The 20,087-nt window shown below is 37.0% G+C and overlaps 4 protein-coding genes across 5 annotated transcripts; 2 read left to right on the top strand and 2 right to left on the bottom strand.

The window, feature by feature from the left end:
- Positions 1 to 3,818: 3,818 nt before the first annotated feature.
- Positions 3,819 to 5,371, bottom strand: LOC117627851 (probable LRR receptor-like serine/threonine-protein kinase At3g47570). The gene is made up of 5 exons (XM_034360154.1): positions 5,131 to 5,371; positions 4,768 to 5,060; positions 4,517 to 4,633; positions 4,051 to 4,200; positions 3,819 to 3,884 (listed from the first exon to the last, which is right to left on the bottom strand). The coding sequence occupies exons 1-5, from the start codon at positions 5,369 to 5,371 to the stop codon at positions 3,819 to 3,821; spliced, it is 867 nt and encodes a 288-aa protein (XP_034216045.1).
- Positions 5,372 to 8,625: 3,254 nt separating this feature from the next.
- Positions 8,626 to 13,579, bottom strand: LOC117627637 (lisH domain-containing protein C1711.05). The gene is made up of 7 exons (XM_034359803.1): positions 13,207 to 13,579; positions 12,739 to 12,797; positions 12,011 to 12,051; positions 11,122 to 11,840; positions 10,060 to 10,149; positions 9,910 to 9,971; positions 8,626 to 9,000 (listed from the first exon to the last, which is right to left on the bottom strand). Exons 1-7 carry the CDS (start codon positions 13,450 to 13,452, stop codon positions 8,895 to 8,897), a joined length of 1,323 nt encoding a protein of 440 aa, XP_034215694.1. The 5' UTR covers positions 13,453 to 13,579; the 3' UTR covers positions 8,626 to 8,894.
- Positions 13,580 to 13,701: 122 nt separating this feature from the next.
- LOC117627643 (60S ribosomal protein L7-2-like) lies at positions 13,702 to 15,400 on the top strand. The gene is made up of 6 exons (XM_034359816.1): positions 13,702 to 14,060; positions 14,160 to 14,257; positions 14,367 to 14,424; positions 14,541 to 14,620; positions 14,729 to 14,831; positions 14,934 to 15,400. Exons 1-6 carry the CDS (start codon positions 13,878 to 13,880, stop codon positions 15,147 to 15,149), a joined length of 738 nt encoding a protein of 245 aa, XP_034215707.1. The 5' UTR covers positions 13,702 to 13,877; the 3' UTR covers positions 15,150 to 15,400.
- A 1,907-nt stretch (positions 15,401 to 17,307) lies between these two features.
- On the top strand, positions 17,308 to 18,886 carry LOC117620876 (zinc finger CCHC domain-containing protein 10-like). 2 transcript variants are annotated; one of them, XM_034351148.1, is made up of 3 exons: positions 17,308 to 17,483; positions 17,569 to 17,634; positions 17,764 to 18,886. In XM_034351148.1, exon 3 carries the CDS (start codon positions 17,847 to 17,849, stop codon positions 18,642 to 18,644), a length of 798 nt encoding a protein of 265 aa, XP_034207039.1. In that variant the 5' UTR covers positions 17,308 to 17,483; positions 17,569 to 17,634; positions 17,764 to 17,846; the 3' UTR covers positions 18,645 to 18,886. The 2 variants fall into 2 exon arrangements, with proteins under 2 accessions (XP_034207039.1, XP_034207108.1); XM_034351217.1 differs by having other exon boundaries at positions 17,309 to 17,432.
- Positions 18,887 to 20,087: the final 1,201 nt, after the last annotated feature.

Here is a 20,087-nt window from a genome sequence, read left to right on the forward strand (position 1 = left end):
TTCATGGAGTAAATTGAGATCCACGTTTGAGTCAACACTTGAGTCCAATTTGGGCCTACAGACGATTTGGGTCTAAGGACTGCATGTCCCACAAAATTTAGGGAGCACGAGTACTTCCCTTTCTTTTCCATATTTATAATATTGTCCATATATTCTTTTTTAAAAATTGAAGAATCTGCATATGAAGTTATGTGTTCAAATCCCCCTCTTTTCAATATTGCTTATATTAGAAGAAAAGTGAAGAATGTGTTAATAAGAAATGAAACAACACTATAGAATTTGCGAACAGTTCTGAATGAGTTGCCCAACACTTATTTTGAACTCTGCCAGGGAGACAGAGAACATCATGAATGAATTTGAATTGCCCTCCTTTTGTTTTGACTTGAAGGACTCATTTTCCTTCAGCCTTTTGCAATTTTATGTCTCCAAGCTTAACTTGGGAGACCACTTTTTCATCTAGACAAGGGCGGAATCAAGAATTTTTTAATGGGTGGGCTAGCTAAAGTTATAGTTTAAAATCTAATGATAATTTTTATTTTATTTTTTGGTACTAACAGTTTCTATATTTTTTTTTTTATAGAAATAAAAGTATACATTAAATCATATAAATCACATCACAAGAAAAAAAATGGAATTAGAGCCATATTATTCACAAAAGGGTGAATTTTATTTAGAAAAAATGTTCTCTTTTGGAGATACGTTAATGAAAAAGGATTAAAATTGATGTTTAGGACAAACTTTGACACCAAATACAAATGTGGAAGACCTTTGACTACGCCTATTGGTGTGGTAGGATATGCAATTGTATATATATTTTTATTTATTTTTAGTTTAAAATATTAGGCTATATTTGTTTAATTATTTTTTTCCCCAAAACCTTCCCTAAGCTACAACATGGCAACCCTTGGACTAGTTCCGCCCCTGCATCTAGGTTGACAAAACATTTTTATTTTTCTGTCATGTAGTTACTACAACCATTGCCCCCATCCCAAATATAAAGACAGAGTTGCAGTAGAGCTAAAAATAATGTGGGACCCACCACTTATAGGCCACGGAGACTCATTGTCAAGGCGGAAACTTTATGACAACGCCAACAATTACCACAATAAGTTATTTTGTGGACAATTCGTGGCCAACACCATTTGATCACTGATTGTCAGTGGCCAATATGAATATAGGCCACGAGCTGTCTGTGGCTTATAATGAGATTTTCTAGTAGTGACTCTTGTCGTTGACTATAACACCAATAGAACAACTGGTATGATAAATCTTTTTCTCCATGTAATTTACTTCATAAACTGAAACTGAATAAATATTAGAAATATATTTATGTCTTACTGTCTATTGCCAATTGGTTGCAAGGATACTTGCATTCTATTGGATCGGGTTAGCATCAGGCAAACTCTCCATTTTCGTTTTTCCATTGTTGGGTAAACAAACATCAGCAAGAAAAAGAAAAGAGCTGTTTTCAACATTGAAAACACCAGTATATAGATACACCAGCACACGAACTAAACTTTTTTTGTTTCTTTTTATGCTTATATAGCAAACTTAAATGTAGGTTCTGCCACTTATTCATTCCACCAGGATGCCATTTGAGATGCTAGAGCTTATAAGAGAATGAACTCAAGAGGAAGAGAGAGGGATGAGAACAGAGAGATTAAGAACAATTGCCACAATCAAGATGATACGTTCTCAGTATTATCTGCAGTATAAATATTGGTACATGGGTTAGACTTTCTCAACCCACATATATTACAGAGGACTTGACAATTAATCATTCTGGCTGATGAATGACGTGCTTGTGGTTAGGAGGCTTCTAAGGCTGATGTAATGGGATCAGCTGATTTCATGGGACTGACAGATTGGATGGGATCTGCTGGTGTAGTAATCTCTTTAGAGCTTATGAGACGAACTACATTTTGATAAAACAAGCTACTAGATCGGTTGCTAAGCCCTTCTCTTGGATATAGAAGCATTCTTAGTTCTGCTAATTTCACTGGTAAATGGTAATGCAAAAAATGTTGCACGATCATGTGAGCCATATGAGTATCCTAGGTTCTGGTAAATATCAGAACCCGACTCCCATCATCTTGCAGCTTAATCTGCAACCTCCAGTGACATCAAATGATACTTCTAAACATTTGCTCTTCCCACCGGCACGAAATCCATCACCATAGTCGCAGGAGAAATGGCACCACCACATGCTACAAACGTCGATTCTGCACAGGAGAGATGGCACTTGTTTAACTCTTTTGCATGCAGAAATGGAAGAGGAAAACACTGCATTTTTTGTTGCCGTCTAGGATGAATATTGCAGCAACGAGTAAAACATTACTTAAAACTTGTGTGGGTTGAGATTCTTCTCTTTCTGTGTTATGCATATATAGAAAGGAAAGATCTTTCTAGACAAGGTAAAGTTAGGTAAAAAACAAAAGCCTTTCTGGTAATTGGTTGCTTTCTCTTTTGCTTTCTTTTCTTTGCTTTGTGAACAATTGTCAATGTTGCGGCTCTCATCATTCACATTGTTGAAAAATGAGTAGCAACATGATTATTTTTTCAACTCCACTGATAGCGGTGGAATAATGCAACAATGATTCTAAGTTAACCTTGTATGCAAAGAAGTTGAAAAGTAATAGGATCCTTACCCTCAAATAGCTCCTACTATCTTGTGGGCATAGCTTTTTGAGTTCATTTGACACGAAAACATGCCTATGCTCATGTTGGGCTTTGCATCTTGAAGTTATTTGACTTTCTTACATAAACTGTTTGCGGCTAAGCATCATATTTTTGCGTCTTGGATTTCACAGATTTAATTGTAGCCAACCATGGGGAATTTTGAAAAGTAGCCAAATCTTGGACATGGTCATATGCCATGAAACCCAAGTCAATGGAAGCACATCTGTCAATGGCCTCCCTAAGTCCATGCATTTGTCTTTCACTTCCTTCTCCGCCCACACACTTCATTGAAGAGCCCAGGGCTGTGCAGGATTCAATCCAATCCGTCAAAACGGACTAATTCAATTTAATCCGCAAGATTCATCAATGTATGGTTTAAAAGAATCTTAAGAATATGGTGGGAAATGCTTAGTGGAATAAAATTGCACAGAACTGGACTTCTTGGTTGGGCCAATGCACATATTTTCTTGCAAAAATGAATCTTCCTTTCTACTTAGGTAGACTCTAGGGAACTTAACTGCACCTGCAAGATTGGTCCAACATCTATTTCGATTCACTTGGGTGGTTCATTGGTGAACATTAAAAACAGTTCATTTCAGATATAATCATATGCATTTTCCCTACAAAAATATCTATATAACGCTGTGTTCATCCTTACATGATGTCACACACATTCATACATATAATAACCTTATTTCAAAAAACTTCTTGTATATGGATGAGGCTGTAGATTGAGACCATGTAACAAACTTAGCCATATCTTGTATATTCTTAGCTTTGTCTTCTTAAATTATGATATGAGTCTCTAATTGCCTTCATTTGATTGACAACAACGTTCATCAGCATCCGCTCTGTTGGAGATATTGCAGAGCATGAGAGTCCTAGCTGCATCACTGAAACCAAACATTCCTCCAATCTTCTTGCTTGGACTGGGTAGCCATCCTGATAGCTTGTGCTTGGTCTTGCTCGTATGTCATCGCCGCATCTGTCATCAGCAGCATCTGCATTTACTTTTTCATTGAGCAATGAAGGGTCAACTACATCCCTGGCATGGTCAGGCATCGCCATGGCAGTGATTCAGTGAATGCATAGGCCATCTCTGAAAAGGGATTCTGTAGGCCTTTTTCCTATAAATATTTCTAGCACCAGTATTCCGAAACTATAGATATCTCCCAATAAGGAAACTTGGCATCCCATGCCATACTCTGTCATTGAAAACATACATTAGGATGTAAAAGTCAAATTCGTTTTTAGAACTTAGATCTTACATATTGAAGAGTTTGTGAATACTCTTTTCAAGGAAAAAGAGGGCATTATCTTTTTCTTTATTTATATGTATTATCAGAAGACATGAGAATGATAGAAACTCACACCCGGAGGAATGTAGCCTATGGAACCCCTTAGCCTAGCTGACATGATTTGACTTTGAGATTGAGTATTTGATGCTTCCAAGAGGAACCGTGCTAAACCAAAGTCACCAACATGGGCTACGATATCTTCATCGAGAAGAACATTGCTCGGCTTTAGATCACAATGAACAATGGATGTTTCACAGTGGTTGTGGAGATAATCTAATGCATAATCGACATCAATTGCAATATTGAGTCTTTGTATAAAGCTCAATCTTTTACTTTTGACACTGCTCATCATTTATTGGATACAACCACATGTCTAGACTTCCGTTTTCCATGAACTCAAAAACTAGACTTTCGAAATCATTACCCTGGTTATCAATGCTTGAGCATGCAGTTATGAACTTGAGAAGATTACGGTGTTGTATACTTCTTAAAGCTTTGCATTCATCTATGGAAGCTCTTTTTTGTTGAAGGTTTAATACCTTAACAGCAACTACCTTCCCAGTTGTAGGGATCGTTCCTTTGTAAACAGAACCAAAGCTTCCCATACTAATCATAGCGTCCATAGAGAATCCATTAGTTGATTCAACTGGTTCTAACTTCTAAGTAAGAGACCTGATTTCCAATCCTTATAAGAACTTGAAGCTACAAGTCCACCTCTTGACTTTTTCACCATTAAACAAGTAGCAATGAAGCATTACAAAGCAATTATGAATTTAAGTATCGGAATTACTTCTTTTGGCGCAAGAATTCCTTGAGATGAATGAGGCTTTTTGCGCAAGCATGCAGGTAAAAGTAATTGTGGGATGCCACCACAGAGCCTATGATTTCCGAGAACTGAGAGACCACTAGCATTTGAAACGATCCCTTCTTTAGGCAATTCACCCTCAAAATCATTATAAGAAAGATTGAGATGGTTAAGAGCTCTAAACTTGCCTAAGAAATCAGGAATTTTTCCAGATAAGTTATTGCGTGAAACATCTCTTCCAAGCCTCTTAAAGCTATAAGGGGACTCAGGAATTGTTCCTTCAAATTCATTACTTTAAGTGCAGGCGCTCCAAAATAGTACAACTATCAAGGGTTGCAGGGATTTCACCTGATAATTTGTTTCCGGAGACATCTAGCTCCGCCAGGTTTACCAAATCTCCCACTTCAGACGGTAGCGAACCAGTCAAAAAATTGTTAGACATGCTCAAAGAAATTGTAAGGGAAGAAAGTGTAAAAAGCTTCTTAGGTCTGGTGCCTGTTAGATTGTTACTAGGAAGATTAAGTAGTTGTAGCTTTTGGCAATTGGCAAGACTTGGAGGTATGCTTTCGCTGAACATATTCTGCTCCATGCAGAGATTTATCACTGAAGTCAAGTTACCCAACATGGATGGGATTGGCCCATCAAATTTGTGAGCACCCAATGCAACTTCTGAATCTTCCCAATCTCATCAGGGCCACTACCACCCAACCCAAGTAGTTATATTCCATTCCAAGACCGACAAAGTTTACAAGATTTCCAATGCCGTTTGGTTGAGTTGCGATATGGTGAATAAACTACTAAAATCTAGAGAGTTGATCAGGAGAAGTTTGAGATGCTCCTTTTAGACATGTTCTCCTGCAGCGGCAGCAGCTAAATTCTGTGTTAACCAAAAATATGATCTGAGAGTTTTTTATGTTTTTCCACAAAGTAATATCCTCTCCTCTGTCGAGTATGTTATTCCAAACAAAAAGTGTGGAAGTGCTTTTGAGAGCATTTCCACCCAATTTGCCATGGCAAAAAGCAAGGGAGACAATGGTTGTTACTATTTTGTTGTTGCTTTTCTACCCCTTGCCATGGCAAAGGGCAATTTTATCCACAACAAATTAATTTTTTTATTTTATTTTATACTTATAAGATTAATTTTGATAATATTTTCGGATAAGATTTCCTATTATAAAACCACACCCTCAACTCACACCAATCATCCATATCCTCTCTATCCTTTCATTTATCAAATTTTACAAAATACATTCTACTTTCAATGTCTTACACGAGGAGGTTATTGGAGACGGCCAAGCGAGAAAATGAAGAAAGAATGCACAAATGTGCTGAAGAAGAAAGGGAGTGGGAAGCAGCAGATGATCAAGTTGTTTTAGCGATGGTTATGCTCGATCAATCAAGCCAACAAAATCGTGGTTCAAAACTCGGCCGTGGCTCGAACTTGGACAAACGTAGGCACTCTTGGGGTAAGAATCTCTTAGAATGCAGCCCTATTTGTTCAATAAAATCATGCATGATGTTTGCAATTACGACACATACTTCGTTCAGAAGTATGATACTCTTGGGGTTTTGGGTCTTCTTCAGAAGCAAAAACTTACAGCTTCTTTATAGTTGCTTGCGTATGGTGCATCTGCAGACCAGGTGGATGAGATTGCTAGGATGGGGAAATCCACTATCCTAGAGTACTTGGTCAGATTCTGTGGTGCAATCGAAACTATCTACACAAGGGATTACCTCCACAAACCTATACCTAGGGGCCTCCAAAAGCTTCTACAAAAAATCGAGAAAAGAGGTTTCCCAAGCATGATTGGAAGCATTGACTGCATGCACTGGCCATGGTTTCCCGATCTTTCTTTTCCATGTCTTGTTTGTGTGCACACTCCATTTCTCTTGCAAACGCGCCATCTCTTGCCTTGTTAGCCTCATCTTTTTTCATATCTCTCTCAATGCGCAGTTGATAGCAATTTGCTCCAAAATTTATGTACATTCATTGTTCGAAATGCTCCTACTCTTGGCCTTTGTTTCCTTTCTCCCAATAGGCCTCGGCTCTCTTTGGATTGGCAAGTCTTGATCCATCGGGGAGTCCAACGCGAATCCAATGTCAGTGAATCCTAGAGCGGCCTCTCATTCAACACAACACTCGGACTCGTGTGAATAATTTTGAATCTCTGACAATTCTTCACAACCTCCCAACATGTTGAAAGATTTTTTTATCTTGGCCAATGGCACCAAACCACATTTGTGCTTAAATAATCTATAATATACATATATAAAAATAAAACAAATTATAAATGCATGAAAATATAAAAAATGTGACATTAAATTTAATAAAACGACAATTACAAAAATTTTACCTCGTTGCCAAGATTTTCGCTACTTCAAATATTGTCCCTCGCTTTTGCAAACGCATCTCTCTATTTCCCTAACTCTTTATTCAAAAAAATTCACCTACTAGCTAAGGCTATTTCTGTACTAGGCGAACTCAATCTTTCACAAAATTCTCTATGAATTTTCCTCCACATATGAGAGAACTTGTTCACGGGCAATGACCAACTTGGACCCAAAACTCACACAACAAAACATATTCCATGGTTTTCCATGAGCCTTCGGCTTCGATGGAAGAAGCCATTTGTATTTTTACATTAATGGAATTTAGCAGTAGAAAATTTGGTGTGGAAAGTGAATAATATTGGTGTGAGACGAATTTATACAAAGATAGGAGAAGAATTTGTAGGAAAATTTTGGTGTGGAAAGTGAATAATATTGGCAGGTATTTATAGAAATAAAAAAAAAATCATCATTTTTTTCATTTTTTTCCCAATTTTTTTTTCTTCAGATGTTGGATGGCATCGAAAAATTGATCGGACAGGTAACTTAACACGCCAATGGTAAAAGAAATATTTTTTTTTTTTTGGGTCAAACAATGGTAAAAGAATTTAGCTCAAGCTCATATTGCCTTAGGCCTTGTCCCGTTGGTGGAGCCGAACTCTTGCCTGGCAAGAATTGTGCGTTGGAAATGGGTTTTGGGGCCTATGGAGCCCTTTGCTAAAACTAAGCTGTTGCGGTGAAAATGCTCTAAAAGAAACAAGGTGTATGTAACAAGTTGATTTTTTTAATATTGATATTTTAAGACATGAAAACAGGGCTTTCTTGAACCACATGCATGCATTGATACAAATATGTTGGGAAATAAATTAATTTAAAGATATAAATACAAGAATTGCTTGTATGATTTCAAAAGCAACTAAGTGCAAATATAATGAATGAAGAGAGAGATTATAGAGTGAAGAAGGAACCATACCAATTTCCAAACAGATTATTATTCCCAGCAAGTGAGAATTCTCCCAAGCTTGCTAGATGCCCGAGCTTGGTGAGTATGTATGTTTCCTTGAAAATTGTTGTGGTCAAGAAAAGTTCCACACTGAGATTGTTAGTAGAAAGCATAAGATGGTTTGATATTCAAACAAGAAACCACCTCCCTCTCACTAGTTTCAAACTCACAGAGCTAACCTATTATTTATTATTATTATTAAGTTGAAGATTTAAATATAATATTACTATTCTTTCTTTCTTTTTATTTTCTAAAGATTTAAATAGAAATAAGAACTTTACAAAATAAGGAAAAGACGCTCAGCAATGGAGAATTACACTGTATGCAGTAAAAATAATAATAATAAATGGAGAAGTGGACTGTTGACAAGGTAGCCAAGAAGTTGTGGACCCATGGAGGCTAAAAACGTCTCTTCAGCTACTAACGCAGACACTTCGTTTGCTTATCTTGTAACCACGGAAGTTGCAATGAAATACATCGGATCTCAAACCTGAGGGTAAAAGAGGAGCGAGAAAAAATAACAAATAGAAAGGATTCTCATGGCCACCACTAGTTTGAGAAAAAATACAATCAAGGACTGGAGCACGCCTTCCATATTTAAGAAGGAAATAAAGAGGCTCATCCCATAAAAAAAAAACATTAAGAAAAAACGTGAAGTTCAAAATAAATTATCAACATGTAGAATCCCTTTCATTGAAAACTTGTGCAGAATATAAAAGACGCAGGTTTTCTGCAAGCGAATATTGTTTCTGTAAACTTGCTCCTCAGGAAAGTTTTCCGGTTAATCTTCATCATCATAATTGAACTTGACTGAGTGTGACTGCTGATCAATCTGCCCTCCTCTGTATGACCCACGCTTCTTCTTAGTCTTTTCATGACGAAAATCCCTGCGTAAGAGAGAGATTTAGGTTCTATACATTCAATTGAAAGCATAATTAAGAAAAAAGTGTCTATAGAGCACAATGCATTTTAGTGTGTGCATGCGCATGTAGGTGTTGTGTGTGTGAACAGGACAATCAGCTGAGAACATTTTAATTTACTGAACCCCCTTCCATTCTTCATCCAAGATGATCCCCAAGGATACCATTCCATTATGTATACTAGTGTTTCAGTTAAAGGGACCAATATGGGGGGTTTCTGTTCAAGTGAATATAGACACAAGCAGCATTTAAACTTAACTTTGATCACAAGTCAGGTAGATGGCCCTTTTTTCACTATGAAATATAACCCCATTCTAAAGCCATCATCTTAGATGATCGATCTCTACCCAATTAACACCCATATAACTGTCAGTCAACCAATAACTTTTGCACAGCTTGACTCCAACTTACATCAAATAACTCTTTCTAACCAATACATTTGAAGCCTTTCACTTAACATGACCACCATCTCAAACAATTCTTCTTCATAATTCATTTTGTCTAGGATTGGTGGCATCCCCACCTAATCGTAGATATATTGATTGTTAATCTTTTGCCACTCATTCATATATCGCAACTACACTTGGCACAACTCAGTTCAATGGGCATATTGGTTTGACCTTTTCCAGTGATGCGCATTTTTTTATAATTACCCAACATTTTTGTGCCACCAAAAATAGTAGGCCTTGTAGCAATCAAACAACTAGTCAAGTTTCATAGGAGTTTTATAATCATGAAATACTTCGTATCACTACTTTTACTTTATTTGTGCAAAGGGAAAAGCAAGATAATAATTAAAAGAGCATGAAAAACACTTTGAAATACAACAATGTCTTTAGTTAACATTAACAAACAAGTGGCAATCAGTATACACACCTTCCTCTAACTTGCCCAAGAACTTCCTGTGCTTTTGCACCGTAGCCAATCTCTGCACCATCCTGCACAGAATTGAGAGTGAGAAAATTAGTGGACACACAAATAAATACAGGGTGGAAGAAAAAATACAGAAGCCAACCAGTCTCACACCTTTGCCCAGTAAGAATTATCCCGAAGCTTCTCGTCTATGAATTCCACCTCCTCAGCTTTTACTCTTTGAAATGCCTTAAAAGCCGTTGGCTGCAATAACAGCATTTATAAACATTATTTAAACCTTTAAGCTACATCCGTATCGTGCAAAAAGAGAGAATAGAGAAAGGCAACATACATCACTCCAACAACAACATCATCTAGCACTGCATACAAAACCCATACATACGTATAAAGCACAACAGTTGAGCAGAAAGTTTCACAATAAAAACCTCCTTTGAAATGGCTTAGATCCAAATAAAACATGAAAAAGGAAAAGTACATTTGACATGCCATGTAGCAACCAGAGTCTCAAAAGAGGCCGCATGAATCACTCACATCTTAAATGGTTAATCGTTACAAAAATCATTAAAAACTTCACTTCCCTAACCATCTTACATTACACTTTCAATAAGACCATCTACATCAAGTCATAAAACCCCGGGACCTTTCAAAACCATAACATCAATACATTATTAAGTGTTACATGTAAAAGATAACACAAAATATACCAAACTTCCTTCATCTTAGTGTTACTTGTTATATAATTGGGTGATAGCATATATGGCAGCCTAAAAAGGGCTAAGGCCCAACAGAGATTCCCAAGGGGACATACCATTGAAATAGATTTTGTCAAATATACAAGATAGTTGAATGATGGACATAAGGATGTGCTTTTTCTGACCATCAAGGAATCTTGAATAAAGATGGATGTGCTTTTTCAATGCAGAAATGATTAGTAAAAATCTAACCCTTCTCAAATTTTGACAACTCCTAACATACCGTCAGGTCATAGTAACCATGTATTTAAGCATTTTTATGTTAGGAATAGATTGATTTCTTTTAGTCAGATATATTATAAATAAGATCACAGCTTTTACAAATAAATGGTGTTTCACATATAATTCATGTAGCAAATTGGCAAATAAGGAGCAGTAGAAATCCATACAGAGGGGATATAACGTCTAATCTCAAATAGTTCACTAGCATGCTTTCTCATACACATAAAGATCGAGGAAGTACCTCATCAGAACCATTGCGCTGCTTCTTCATGCTTTTCTTTATCGAAGACTTCTCAGCACTTTTCTCTAGGTTCCCATTTGCCTGGCCATCAAGCTGCGTAACAGAAGCTTTTTGAAACACATCTGGACCAACTTGACCACTTTCCCCTTTACTATCTTTACCAGCATTTTCAGCTTTTCCTAGGGACGCATCACTATTTGCTGGTTGCTCACTTCCCTTGGATGCTTTTAAACTCTCTACCTTTCTGCGCTTGGATTCTTCATCTTCTCTGTTGTCAGCAGGCTGCGAATCATTTCCTTCAGACGCTAATCTTTTTCTTTTCTTGGACCTTTTACTCTCCTTGCCGGTAGCATCCACATCTGATATCTTCAAATCATCTTTTGTAGAACTAGTTCCATTTGTATCTCCTATACCAAGCACCTTCACATCCTCACCATCTAGACTTTCAGAAACCAAACCATCTTTCTTTTTCTTCTTACCATTAGGTTTGACACTCTTCTCATCCACTGGAATTTCATCAGCAGTTGATTTACCAATTCCATTTGCATCAACAGAATCAGAACTTGACTTGTTCTTCTTTTTCTTCTTATCTTTTGGTTTCTTATCCGTCTCAGAATCAGAAGCAAGTGAATCAGAAGCTACCTTAGATTTCCTTTTCTTTTTCTCCATGCAATTCTTTTCAGCCTCCTCCAACAATTTTTCAGGCTCCTTTACGTCTTCTGTGCAGAATTAACAAGTCTAACATAAGAACTTATGTAAAAAATAATAAAGATATAACTATATCCCGCTGATGCACACACATTCACATACGCGAGAGAGAGAGAGAGAGAGAGAGAGAGAATTCTCATTAGATCATGCATATCAAACATATTTATAAATTCATGCATACCTTTCTTCTTCTGGCTGTTGACATTTGTGACTCCATTATTACTACATAACAGAGAAGCACAAGTTCAATTAGAATAGCAACTGAAAGTTAATGCTTAACTAAACAGCAGCATGAATGAACCACCAAATGCATTGAGTATTATGGTGGTCTTCCAGACAGCATTGAGACTCTTTCCATTGGATTTCATGCCAGTGATAGTCATCAGCAGAATTCTAGGATGTTGAACAAAAAACCTATGATAATCATCTAAATTACGAGCCCCTGACAACTTTTGTTTTAAAGATAATCCTGTAATTTAGAACCACTTAACGAATTAGCAAAATCTATCACAGTAGCGATACACAATTGATGTCATACTATTGAGAACACTACATAATCATCGGATCACAAATAACTATATCAGGAAAGATTAGCATAACAGTACCGATGTTGCTACCTCCACATCGTTGAACTTACAAAAATCAGAAAACAAAAGTTTTAGAAATTTATGCTGCCCAACAAAAACTGTCATCTGGAGTCAAAATACAGAGTCATGCCCTTATTCAGGAAAAAAAAACAAAAAAACAAAACAAAACAAAACTGACACCCAAAAGGCATGGAAGTGAGTAGATTGAGTAAAGATTTAAAGAATTACTTCCAACTTATTGAAAATGATGTTACAATTGATGACCATCTTGATATAAATTCTTTAAGAGACAAAAAGAAAGTTAAAAGAATTATCAACGTACCACATCAACTTGCAGTACATTTCTTCCAAATCCAGTGAATATTCCTTCAGTCCACTTTTCTGTAAAAGGGTCAATATCCAATTTTGTAATTCAGTATCAATCAATTTATACTCTCTAATACTTCGTTAACAAATTTCCCAACTTCATCTTCTGGGACAATTATACAAACTCATTACTATTTAATCATAATAGATATGGACCATACCAGCGCCAAAAAAAAAAAAAAACATCATATAGATATGAACTGAACTATATTGGCAACTTAAACCTCTACAATGGAAATAACAGAAGGTCCAAAACAAAACGGAAGGAATGATAAGGAGGAATCCTACAATCATTTAGGGTCTATTTGGTTTTCAAAAATTGTGTCTTTTAGAACTTCAGAGAACGCATCAAAATAAATTCCATTATGCTCTGCATTTTCCTCTGTTTTCTAGGCAACCAAACAGAAAATAGACAGCTGCCCACCTCGATTTGAGCTTCGCACCGGAACCTTTTCAGGGTTTTGGAGAACCCATTGCTCTCCAGGAATCGAGCCACAGCATGGAGGAGTGGACCCTTCTGGCCGGGACTTAGAGTTTGGGTGCTGTCGCTGGAGATATTAGGCTTGCTGTGTTTCATATCTTCTAGGTTTGCAAGCTGAACTTGGCGAGGCCTGAAGGCGAGAAGGGTAGGGTTGATAGTGTCCTGCCTGCTTGTTAGGGACTTGGGCATGCGAGGCTTCTGAGCTCTGAGCTTATTTGGAGGGAGAAGGCTCCAACTCCACGCGAGGGTTTAGGAGGTATTAGGGTTTATTTTGTGGCAGTGAAATTAATATTCGGGCCCGAAATTTCGTAAAATTACGCACACTAACATTTCATTTGTTATTACACGGAGGAGAAGGAGAAAATAATTATTGATATTAAAAAATTATATTTTTCTAAAATTTCTGTAATTGTTAGGTGTCGTCATCTTATTGGTCATAAACATGCATACACTTTTATCTCTTTACACTTATCACACCCGATTATAGTCTCCTAAAACCCTAAATTCTATTTCTTCGCTCCTTCCATTTCATCTCTCTACCTGCAGCCGCACAAGACCTCCTTTGTCTTTTAAACTCTTCTTCTTCTTCCTCTCTTCACACCAGTTTTGCAGAGATGGGCGAAGAAGTGAAGGCAGGGCCAGTGGTTCCAGAATCAGTTTTGAAGAAGAGAAAGAGAGAGGAGCAGTGGGCTCTTGCCAAAAAGCAAGGCCTTGAATCTGCAAAGAAGAAGAACTCCGAAAACCGCAAGTTGATTTACAACCGAGCCAAGCAGTATGCCAAGGAGTATGATGAACAGGTACATATACAATACCCCATCGTTGAATATTGTTCAAACCTTCTTTTTTATTTGTCGGTCTTGAACTTGAGCTTGGTTATCCTGAAATTTATTTGTCAGCAAAAGGAGTTGATTAGTTTGAAGCGTGAGGCGAAGCTGAAGGGTGGGTTTTATGTCAACCCAGAGGCCAAGCTGTTGTTCATTGTCAGGATTCGTGGGTATGTATGCATTTTGTGACATTGGCTATGGATTCTTCTACTTGGTGTCTCTTTGGTTGAGTGTTTGTTGATTATGATTTTTGTCTTCTTGGGTTTCTGAAACGTTCAGAATCAATGCCATTGACCCAAAAACTAAGAAGATTTTGCAACTTCTGCGTTTGAGACAGGTAACACCTCAATTGAAGTTTCATTTTTCTGAAATGGGTAATTAAATTAGGCTAATTAAAATTCATCTGATAGTTAAATTATCTGATTTTTCATTCCTTTTTTCTGATTGTTGTAGATATTCAATGGTGTCTTCTTGAAAGTAAACAAGGCCACATTGAACATGCTGCATAGGGTTGAACCCTATGTGACTTATGGGTATGCATTTTTCTCTTTTGGAGCTTCATAGACTGGTGATGGTTATTTCCAGGTTTTTTTGTTTATATATTTAGTTTTGCTGTTAATATATTATGCTATGGACTTCAGGTATCCTAATTTGAAGAGTGTCAAAGAACTAATCTACAAGAGGGGTTATGGGAAACTTAACAAACAGAGAACCGCTTTGACTGACAATTCAATTGTTGAACAGGTTTGTTAACAGAGTATATGATTAGTAAATTAAATAATATCTGGATCAAGTTTTCCTTGAACACATTTGCATCTATTCACTGACATATTTGTGAAATCACAGGCTTTGGGTAAGTTTGGAATTATCTGCGTGGAGGACCTCATCCATGAGATATTGACTGTTGGACCTCACTTCAAGGAGGCAAATAACTTTCTCTGGCCATTTAAGCTCAAGGCACCCCTGGGTGGTCTAAAGAAGAAGAGAAACCACTATGTCGAAGGTGGTGATGCTGGAAACCGTGAAGATTACATCAACGAGCTCATCAGGAGGATGAATTAGGTTTATGCAAGATATTGATATTTTTGTTTTCGAGATTGAGGTGTTTACTTTCTTTTATCTTGTCAATCAACTTTATCAGACTTTTAGTTCCCCTATTTCATTGTTAAATTTATGTCGTGGTATCTTTACAAATGGTTTTCCTTGTCAGTCTTATTGATTTTTCTTACCCTGAAATGGTGTGGGATGCAAATTTCAAAGCACTGGATTCTCCGTATTAGTCATTGGAAACAGTGAAGCATTTCAATTGATTACTTGCTCTGTTTGCCTACCCCTTCGAATGGTTGATATCGACATTATGCTATGTATGACATAGCAGTCTCTATTTTAACAGGAGTGGGAGACTATCTCGTTATTGAGTTGGTATGAAATGCTAAGTTTAGTCTGACCTAATGCTAATGGTCTTTGAGATTATATGTACTTCTGCAGCTGTATGTGTTATATGGCAATTGTGGTGAAATGCGTCCAAAAACCGCACACTTAAGCTGCCCCAACATATTCTTGCAGCCTCTATTGAGGGATTGGTATTTAGTAGAACTCTTCTTCTGTCAAATTGTCCAATGTTCACGACCCTAAAGCATTTTAAGCATACGGTGCTTCTTGTGGCTTGATGAGCTTAAAAAGTCACAAAATTGTACTTATCTTGTCTCTTTAGTGACTTGGGTTGCATCTTTTGTCATTCTATAGGTGTTATTTATCTAGTTAGTCATCCAAAGAAAGTGTGTTTTTATATAGGTGTATAATACATCTCCTTTCTCAGGGTTGGCTTTAAATCATGTAATTCTTTTTCAGTTACAATGGAAGGGAATCGAACACATAACCTAGCCTAATCGACCCCACCATTTTCACCCCTTACTCTAATCCAAAAAGCTCCAAGTGTTGAAAATATATGCATCAATACGACATAATATAGGGGTCATGTATTCGAGTTTCAATATAGTAGCAAACTAACTCTTCAAATTAAAGTTTGTTGACCTATATGACAATTTAAAAAGGTTTATTTGTTACTTTAATAATTTATGCCCCAACATACTCTTCAATTTAATTAATGTCATCTTATGGAAAATAATAAAAATATGAAAACATGTGAAGAATGTGTATGTATTTATTACTTGAAAAGAAAAAGTGCATGTTTTTAACATTTTCAAGGTAGGTTTTGTTTTTTCAAAGTAAAATGAAATGTTTTGAAAATCACTGTCAACTTACTAGTTGTGAAGAGAGGAATACATTGTAGCTTTGATGATTGAGTTGATAATGGTGTTGGAGAGAGTTTTGATGATGTGACTAACCTATTTAAGCATTCCAATATTATTAAAGAGGTTGTTAAAGATGCTCTAATATCACTGATTTAAAGTAAAAATAAAAAATATATAATTAAAAACCCTTCATATTTAAATAGTGGACATGTTTTATGAGTTTTGCAATCAATGGCATGTTTACTAATCCGTAATTGGATTTGGAGGAATTGAATTGAAGAGGAGTTGGATTGAGGAGAATTATATTTCGGATTCCTATTGAAGTTATTTACTAAACTATATGGACTGAGGAGAGTTAGATTTTTGAATTCCTATTGAAGTTGTTTACTAAACCATATGAAATTGGGGTATGAGTGGTACTAATGACTAAAATGTCCTCGTTGTTGAGTTAAAGTAGATGGCAAATTTAAAATTTTAAAATTGTGTGAGGATATAATGGATATAAAAAAATGAATTCCTAATAGGTTAGTTCTCTAAAAATTAGAATACCACCTCCCACCCAAGAATTGAATTCCTCAAAAATCAGGAATTCAATTTCTAATTTTGTGTGAGCCCACTTACTTTTTAATTCCTTGACGTGAAGTAAATGCAGAAATCCTACATAAGTGGAATCCAATTCCTGATTAGTAAACATACTATAAACCCCAACCTCCCAAACTTTATCATTTTGGATATTTTCTTTTTCAAAAAAGTTATAAAATTCAATTAGGGGATCATCATTTGACCCATGAGTTCACGGGCCGATGGGGCCATCCGGCCCAACAAGAAAAAACTCGGCCCAACTCGTTGTGGGCTATGGGGTGGACCAGCCTGTTTAGTGGGCTGGGCTTGGGCTTGGGGTCTAACCCTAAAATTTTTCACGCTTTCCTCAATTCAGCGACGCACTCTCCCATTCTGAAATCTCGAGTTGTCGACTTGACTTTCTATTTCTAGCACTTTAGGGTTCTGAAATCAGAAGATTTGATCTCATGCTCGGTTTCCCCTGTTTAAGTCTCAAAAAGTTACAACTTTCCTCTTCTTCTCTGTCACTGTGAGTATTGAGCCTTGAACTCAAATCCTTCAAAGCTTTTGAATTTGCACTGTAAGTCTGTATTTTTCGTTCTCGAATATACTACCTTTGTTGTTAAATTTGGTGTTTCTTTTCTTATTCTTCATTTTTTTCGCAGATTTTTTTTTGGTTCCTGAAAACAAAAGGAAAGAGAAAGGGGATGTTGTCGGCCTTGTAGATACAGGTTTGTCAAGTTCCTTTTTTCTATATGAATTTTCTTCGCTTACTTCGAATAAGATATGGCTTGTGCAGATGTTCCTTATTTGCTTCTGATACGTGGGGTTTTTGTTTTTTTATTTTCTTTTTTACGCAGAGTTTTGTTTTGGTTTATTTTCTGGTTCGTGGTTTTGCTGTCGTCCAAATTGATTGTCCAAATTGAACGTTGTGATTTAGAACATGTCAAGTAAGAAAGAAGAAAAAGCTGAGGCTGCTGCTGAAAGGATCAAGGCTGCAGCCTTGACTGCTGCAAAAGGTCTTAGTCGAGCTCAGGCTGAAAGGGCGGCAGCTGCTGCTGCCCGCAATGTTAATGCCTATGGGCAGAAGGAAGAAGGACCCAGCAGATGGCAGGAGAAAAGGGAAGCCAAGAGACAGATGTATTTGATGAGTACTGAAAAGGCAGTGAGATTGGGTGAACGAAAAGACCTCAAGTCAAATGTATCTACCATTGCTGGTGCAGCTTCACAATGCCAGAAGTGTTATCAGCCCGGGCATTGGACATATGAATGCAAGAACGAACGTGTTTACATTTCGCGACCGTCTAGGACCCAGCAACTCAAAAATCCTAAACTAAAGATGAAGGTCTCAGAATCCTACGATTTGGATAATCCAGATAATATTAACAAGGAAGAGAAGAGTGAAAAGCAGTCAAAGAAAAGCAAGAGGAAGCATCGGGCAACTTCTGATTCTGGCAGTGATAGTGAGGCTTCAGTGTTTGATACTGATGATAGTGGGGCATCATCAGTTACAGGATCTGATTATTCTTCAGAGGAGTCTAGTTCAGATTACAGTTCATCTTCTGATTCAGAAGAGGAAAGGAAGAGGCTCAGAAGGAAGAAAAAGAAGCAAAAGATGGGAAGGCGGCGTAGAAGGTACAGCTCATCATCTGAATCTTCTGAGACAGAGTCAGCTTCCGAATCTGATTCTGATGATAGGAGGAGCCGGAGGAAGAGCAGGAGACACAGCAGAAAGCGTTAAATTGAGGTGATGGAGCATAAAGGAGAGCGCTTGTGTATGGTTCAAGATATGTTAAGTTTTGAATTAGTTCGTTGTAATTTTGGGGCTTCCTAGATGAAGGATTATCCATGTTGCCAATGTGGAGTAAAATAATCTTTGTAGATGTTTCTTGTGGTTTCTTTCTTTGTAACTCTTGCTTTATTTGAACTTGCACTGTACTTGGGGTTCTGTTTTTATAGATCAGAGTTTTTATTTGTTAAATTTCCATTGGTTTTTTTTAACTTTATACAAGGAAGGTGCGATTTTGCATTGATACGGGGATAGGTCTAGGCCCCTGCCTATCCCTAATTGGGTTCCAATTTCTGTTTTTGCAGCAACAATATCCTGTACCCAACAGAGGACAAGGACCAGAAGATCCTCCTCTATGCTTGCCGCAACTGCAATCACCAGGTAGCTCATTCTTCTTATGCCCCCTTGGATTTTATTTTGATTTTTAAAACAATATTCTGCGTTGTATGTTTTCAAAAGTCTCCAATTTCAGTGCCAAACCCACGTGCCTCTTATGTAATATGGACTCCCAGTTAACCTTTTGTTCTTCTACTACTCAATACTTACTGCTACACTTGCCCTAATGCATCATAATCTCATTTATGCAAATAGGATTAACATATGAAGCTCTTTTCAGAACTGTGTCCCATTCTGATAACCACCTTTTTATTGGAGAGTTCCCATTAGCTCTTACTTCTTTCTTTATGGGCATGCAAAAAATTTGTACATGGCAGAAGAATCTGATTATTCAGAACTTCTTCTCTTATGGGGTTAATTTCTAGAGTCTAGCTTGAGTCTTCGGGTTGCTCTGTGCTCTAATCACTTTGCTGTACTGTAGGGTATTATAATTTCTGATTAAAGGTCCCTCCGTAGTTCCTCCTTTGTTTTATGTAATTATTTACTTAAGCTCAAGGGTGGTCTAAAGAAGAAGAGAAACCACTATGTCGAATGTGGTTTGCTGGAAACCGTGAAGATTACATCAAAGAGCATCAGGAGTATGAATTAGGTTAATGCAAGATATTGATATTTTTGTTTTTGAAATTGAGGTGTTTACTTTCTTTTATTTTGGCAATCAACTTTATCAGACTTGTAGTTCCCCTGTTTCATTGTTAAATTTAAGTGGTCGTATCTTTACAAACATGATTTTGTTTTGTTTTTCTTACCCGGAAATGTTGTGGAATGCGATTTTCAAAGCACTGGATTCTCAATACTAATCATTTGAAACAGTTAAAGCATTTCAATGCTAGTCATTTGCCTGCATTTTGGAATGGTGATTTTGGCATTATGCGAAGTCTATATGTATGACATTGGAGTATGCATTTGGTATTCCCATGGGTGCCTTTCGGAATGAAAAAAATCATACCTTGGCCCAATGCTGAGGTTAGATTTACCATTCGCCATGTTTTGTTGAGATTG

This window comes from Prunus dulcis, chromosome 1 (genome assembly GCF_902201215.1).
Source record: "Prunus dulcis chromosome 1, ALMONDv2, whole genome shotgun sequence".
In the NCBI taxonomy this organism is placed as follows: Eukaryota; Viridiplantae; Streptophyta; class Magnoliopsida; order Rosales; family Rosaceae; genus Prunus; species Prunus dulcis.

Bases quoted from the DNA above. Each gene is read 5' to 3' on its own strand.
- LOC117627851 (XM_034360154.1), bottom strand. From the start codon at position 5,371: ATGGAGCAGAATATGTTCAGCGAAAGCATACCTCCAAGTCTTGCCAAT. The intron at 5,061-5,130 runs GTGAAATCCCTG...ATGAATTTGAAG, and splicing joins CTCCGGAAACAAATTATCAG to GAACAATTCCTGAGTCCCCT. The intron at 4,201-4,516 runs GTATTAAACCTT...TGTGATCTAAAG, and splicing joins GGAAGGTAGTTGCTGTTAAG to CCGAGCAATGTTCTTCTCGA.
- LOC117627643 (XM_034359816.1), top strand. From the start codon at position 13,878: ATGGGCGAAGAAGTGAAGGCAGGGCCAGTGGTTCCAGAATCAGTTTTG. The intron at 14,061-14,159 runs GTACATATACAA...TTTATTTGTCAG, and splicing joins CCAAGGAGTATGATGAACAG to CAAAAGGAGTTGATTAGTTT. The intron at 14,832-14,933 runs GTTTGTTAACAG...GTGAAATCACAG, and splicing joins ACAATTCAATTGTTGAACAG to GCTTTGGGTAAGTTTGGAAT.
- LOC117620876 (XM_034351148.1), top strand. From the start codon at position 17,847: ATGTCAAGTAAGAAAGAAGAAAAAGCTGAGGCTGCTGCTGAAAGGATC.
- LOC117627637 (XM_034359803.1), bottom strand. From the start codon at position 13,452: ATGCCCAAGTCCCTAACAAGCAGGCAGGACACTATCAACCCTACCCTT. The intron at 12,798-13,206 runs GTGGGCAGCTGT...ACCCTTTTACAG, and splicing joins GGTGCGAAGCTCAAATCGAG to AAAAGTGGACTGAAGGAATA. The intron at 10,150-11,121 runs GTACTTCCTCGA...CTGTTATTGCAG, and splicing joins AGCGCAATGGTTCTGATGAG to CCAACGGCTTTTAAGGCATT.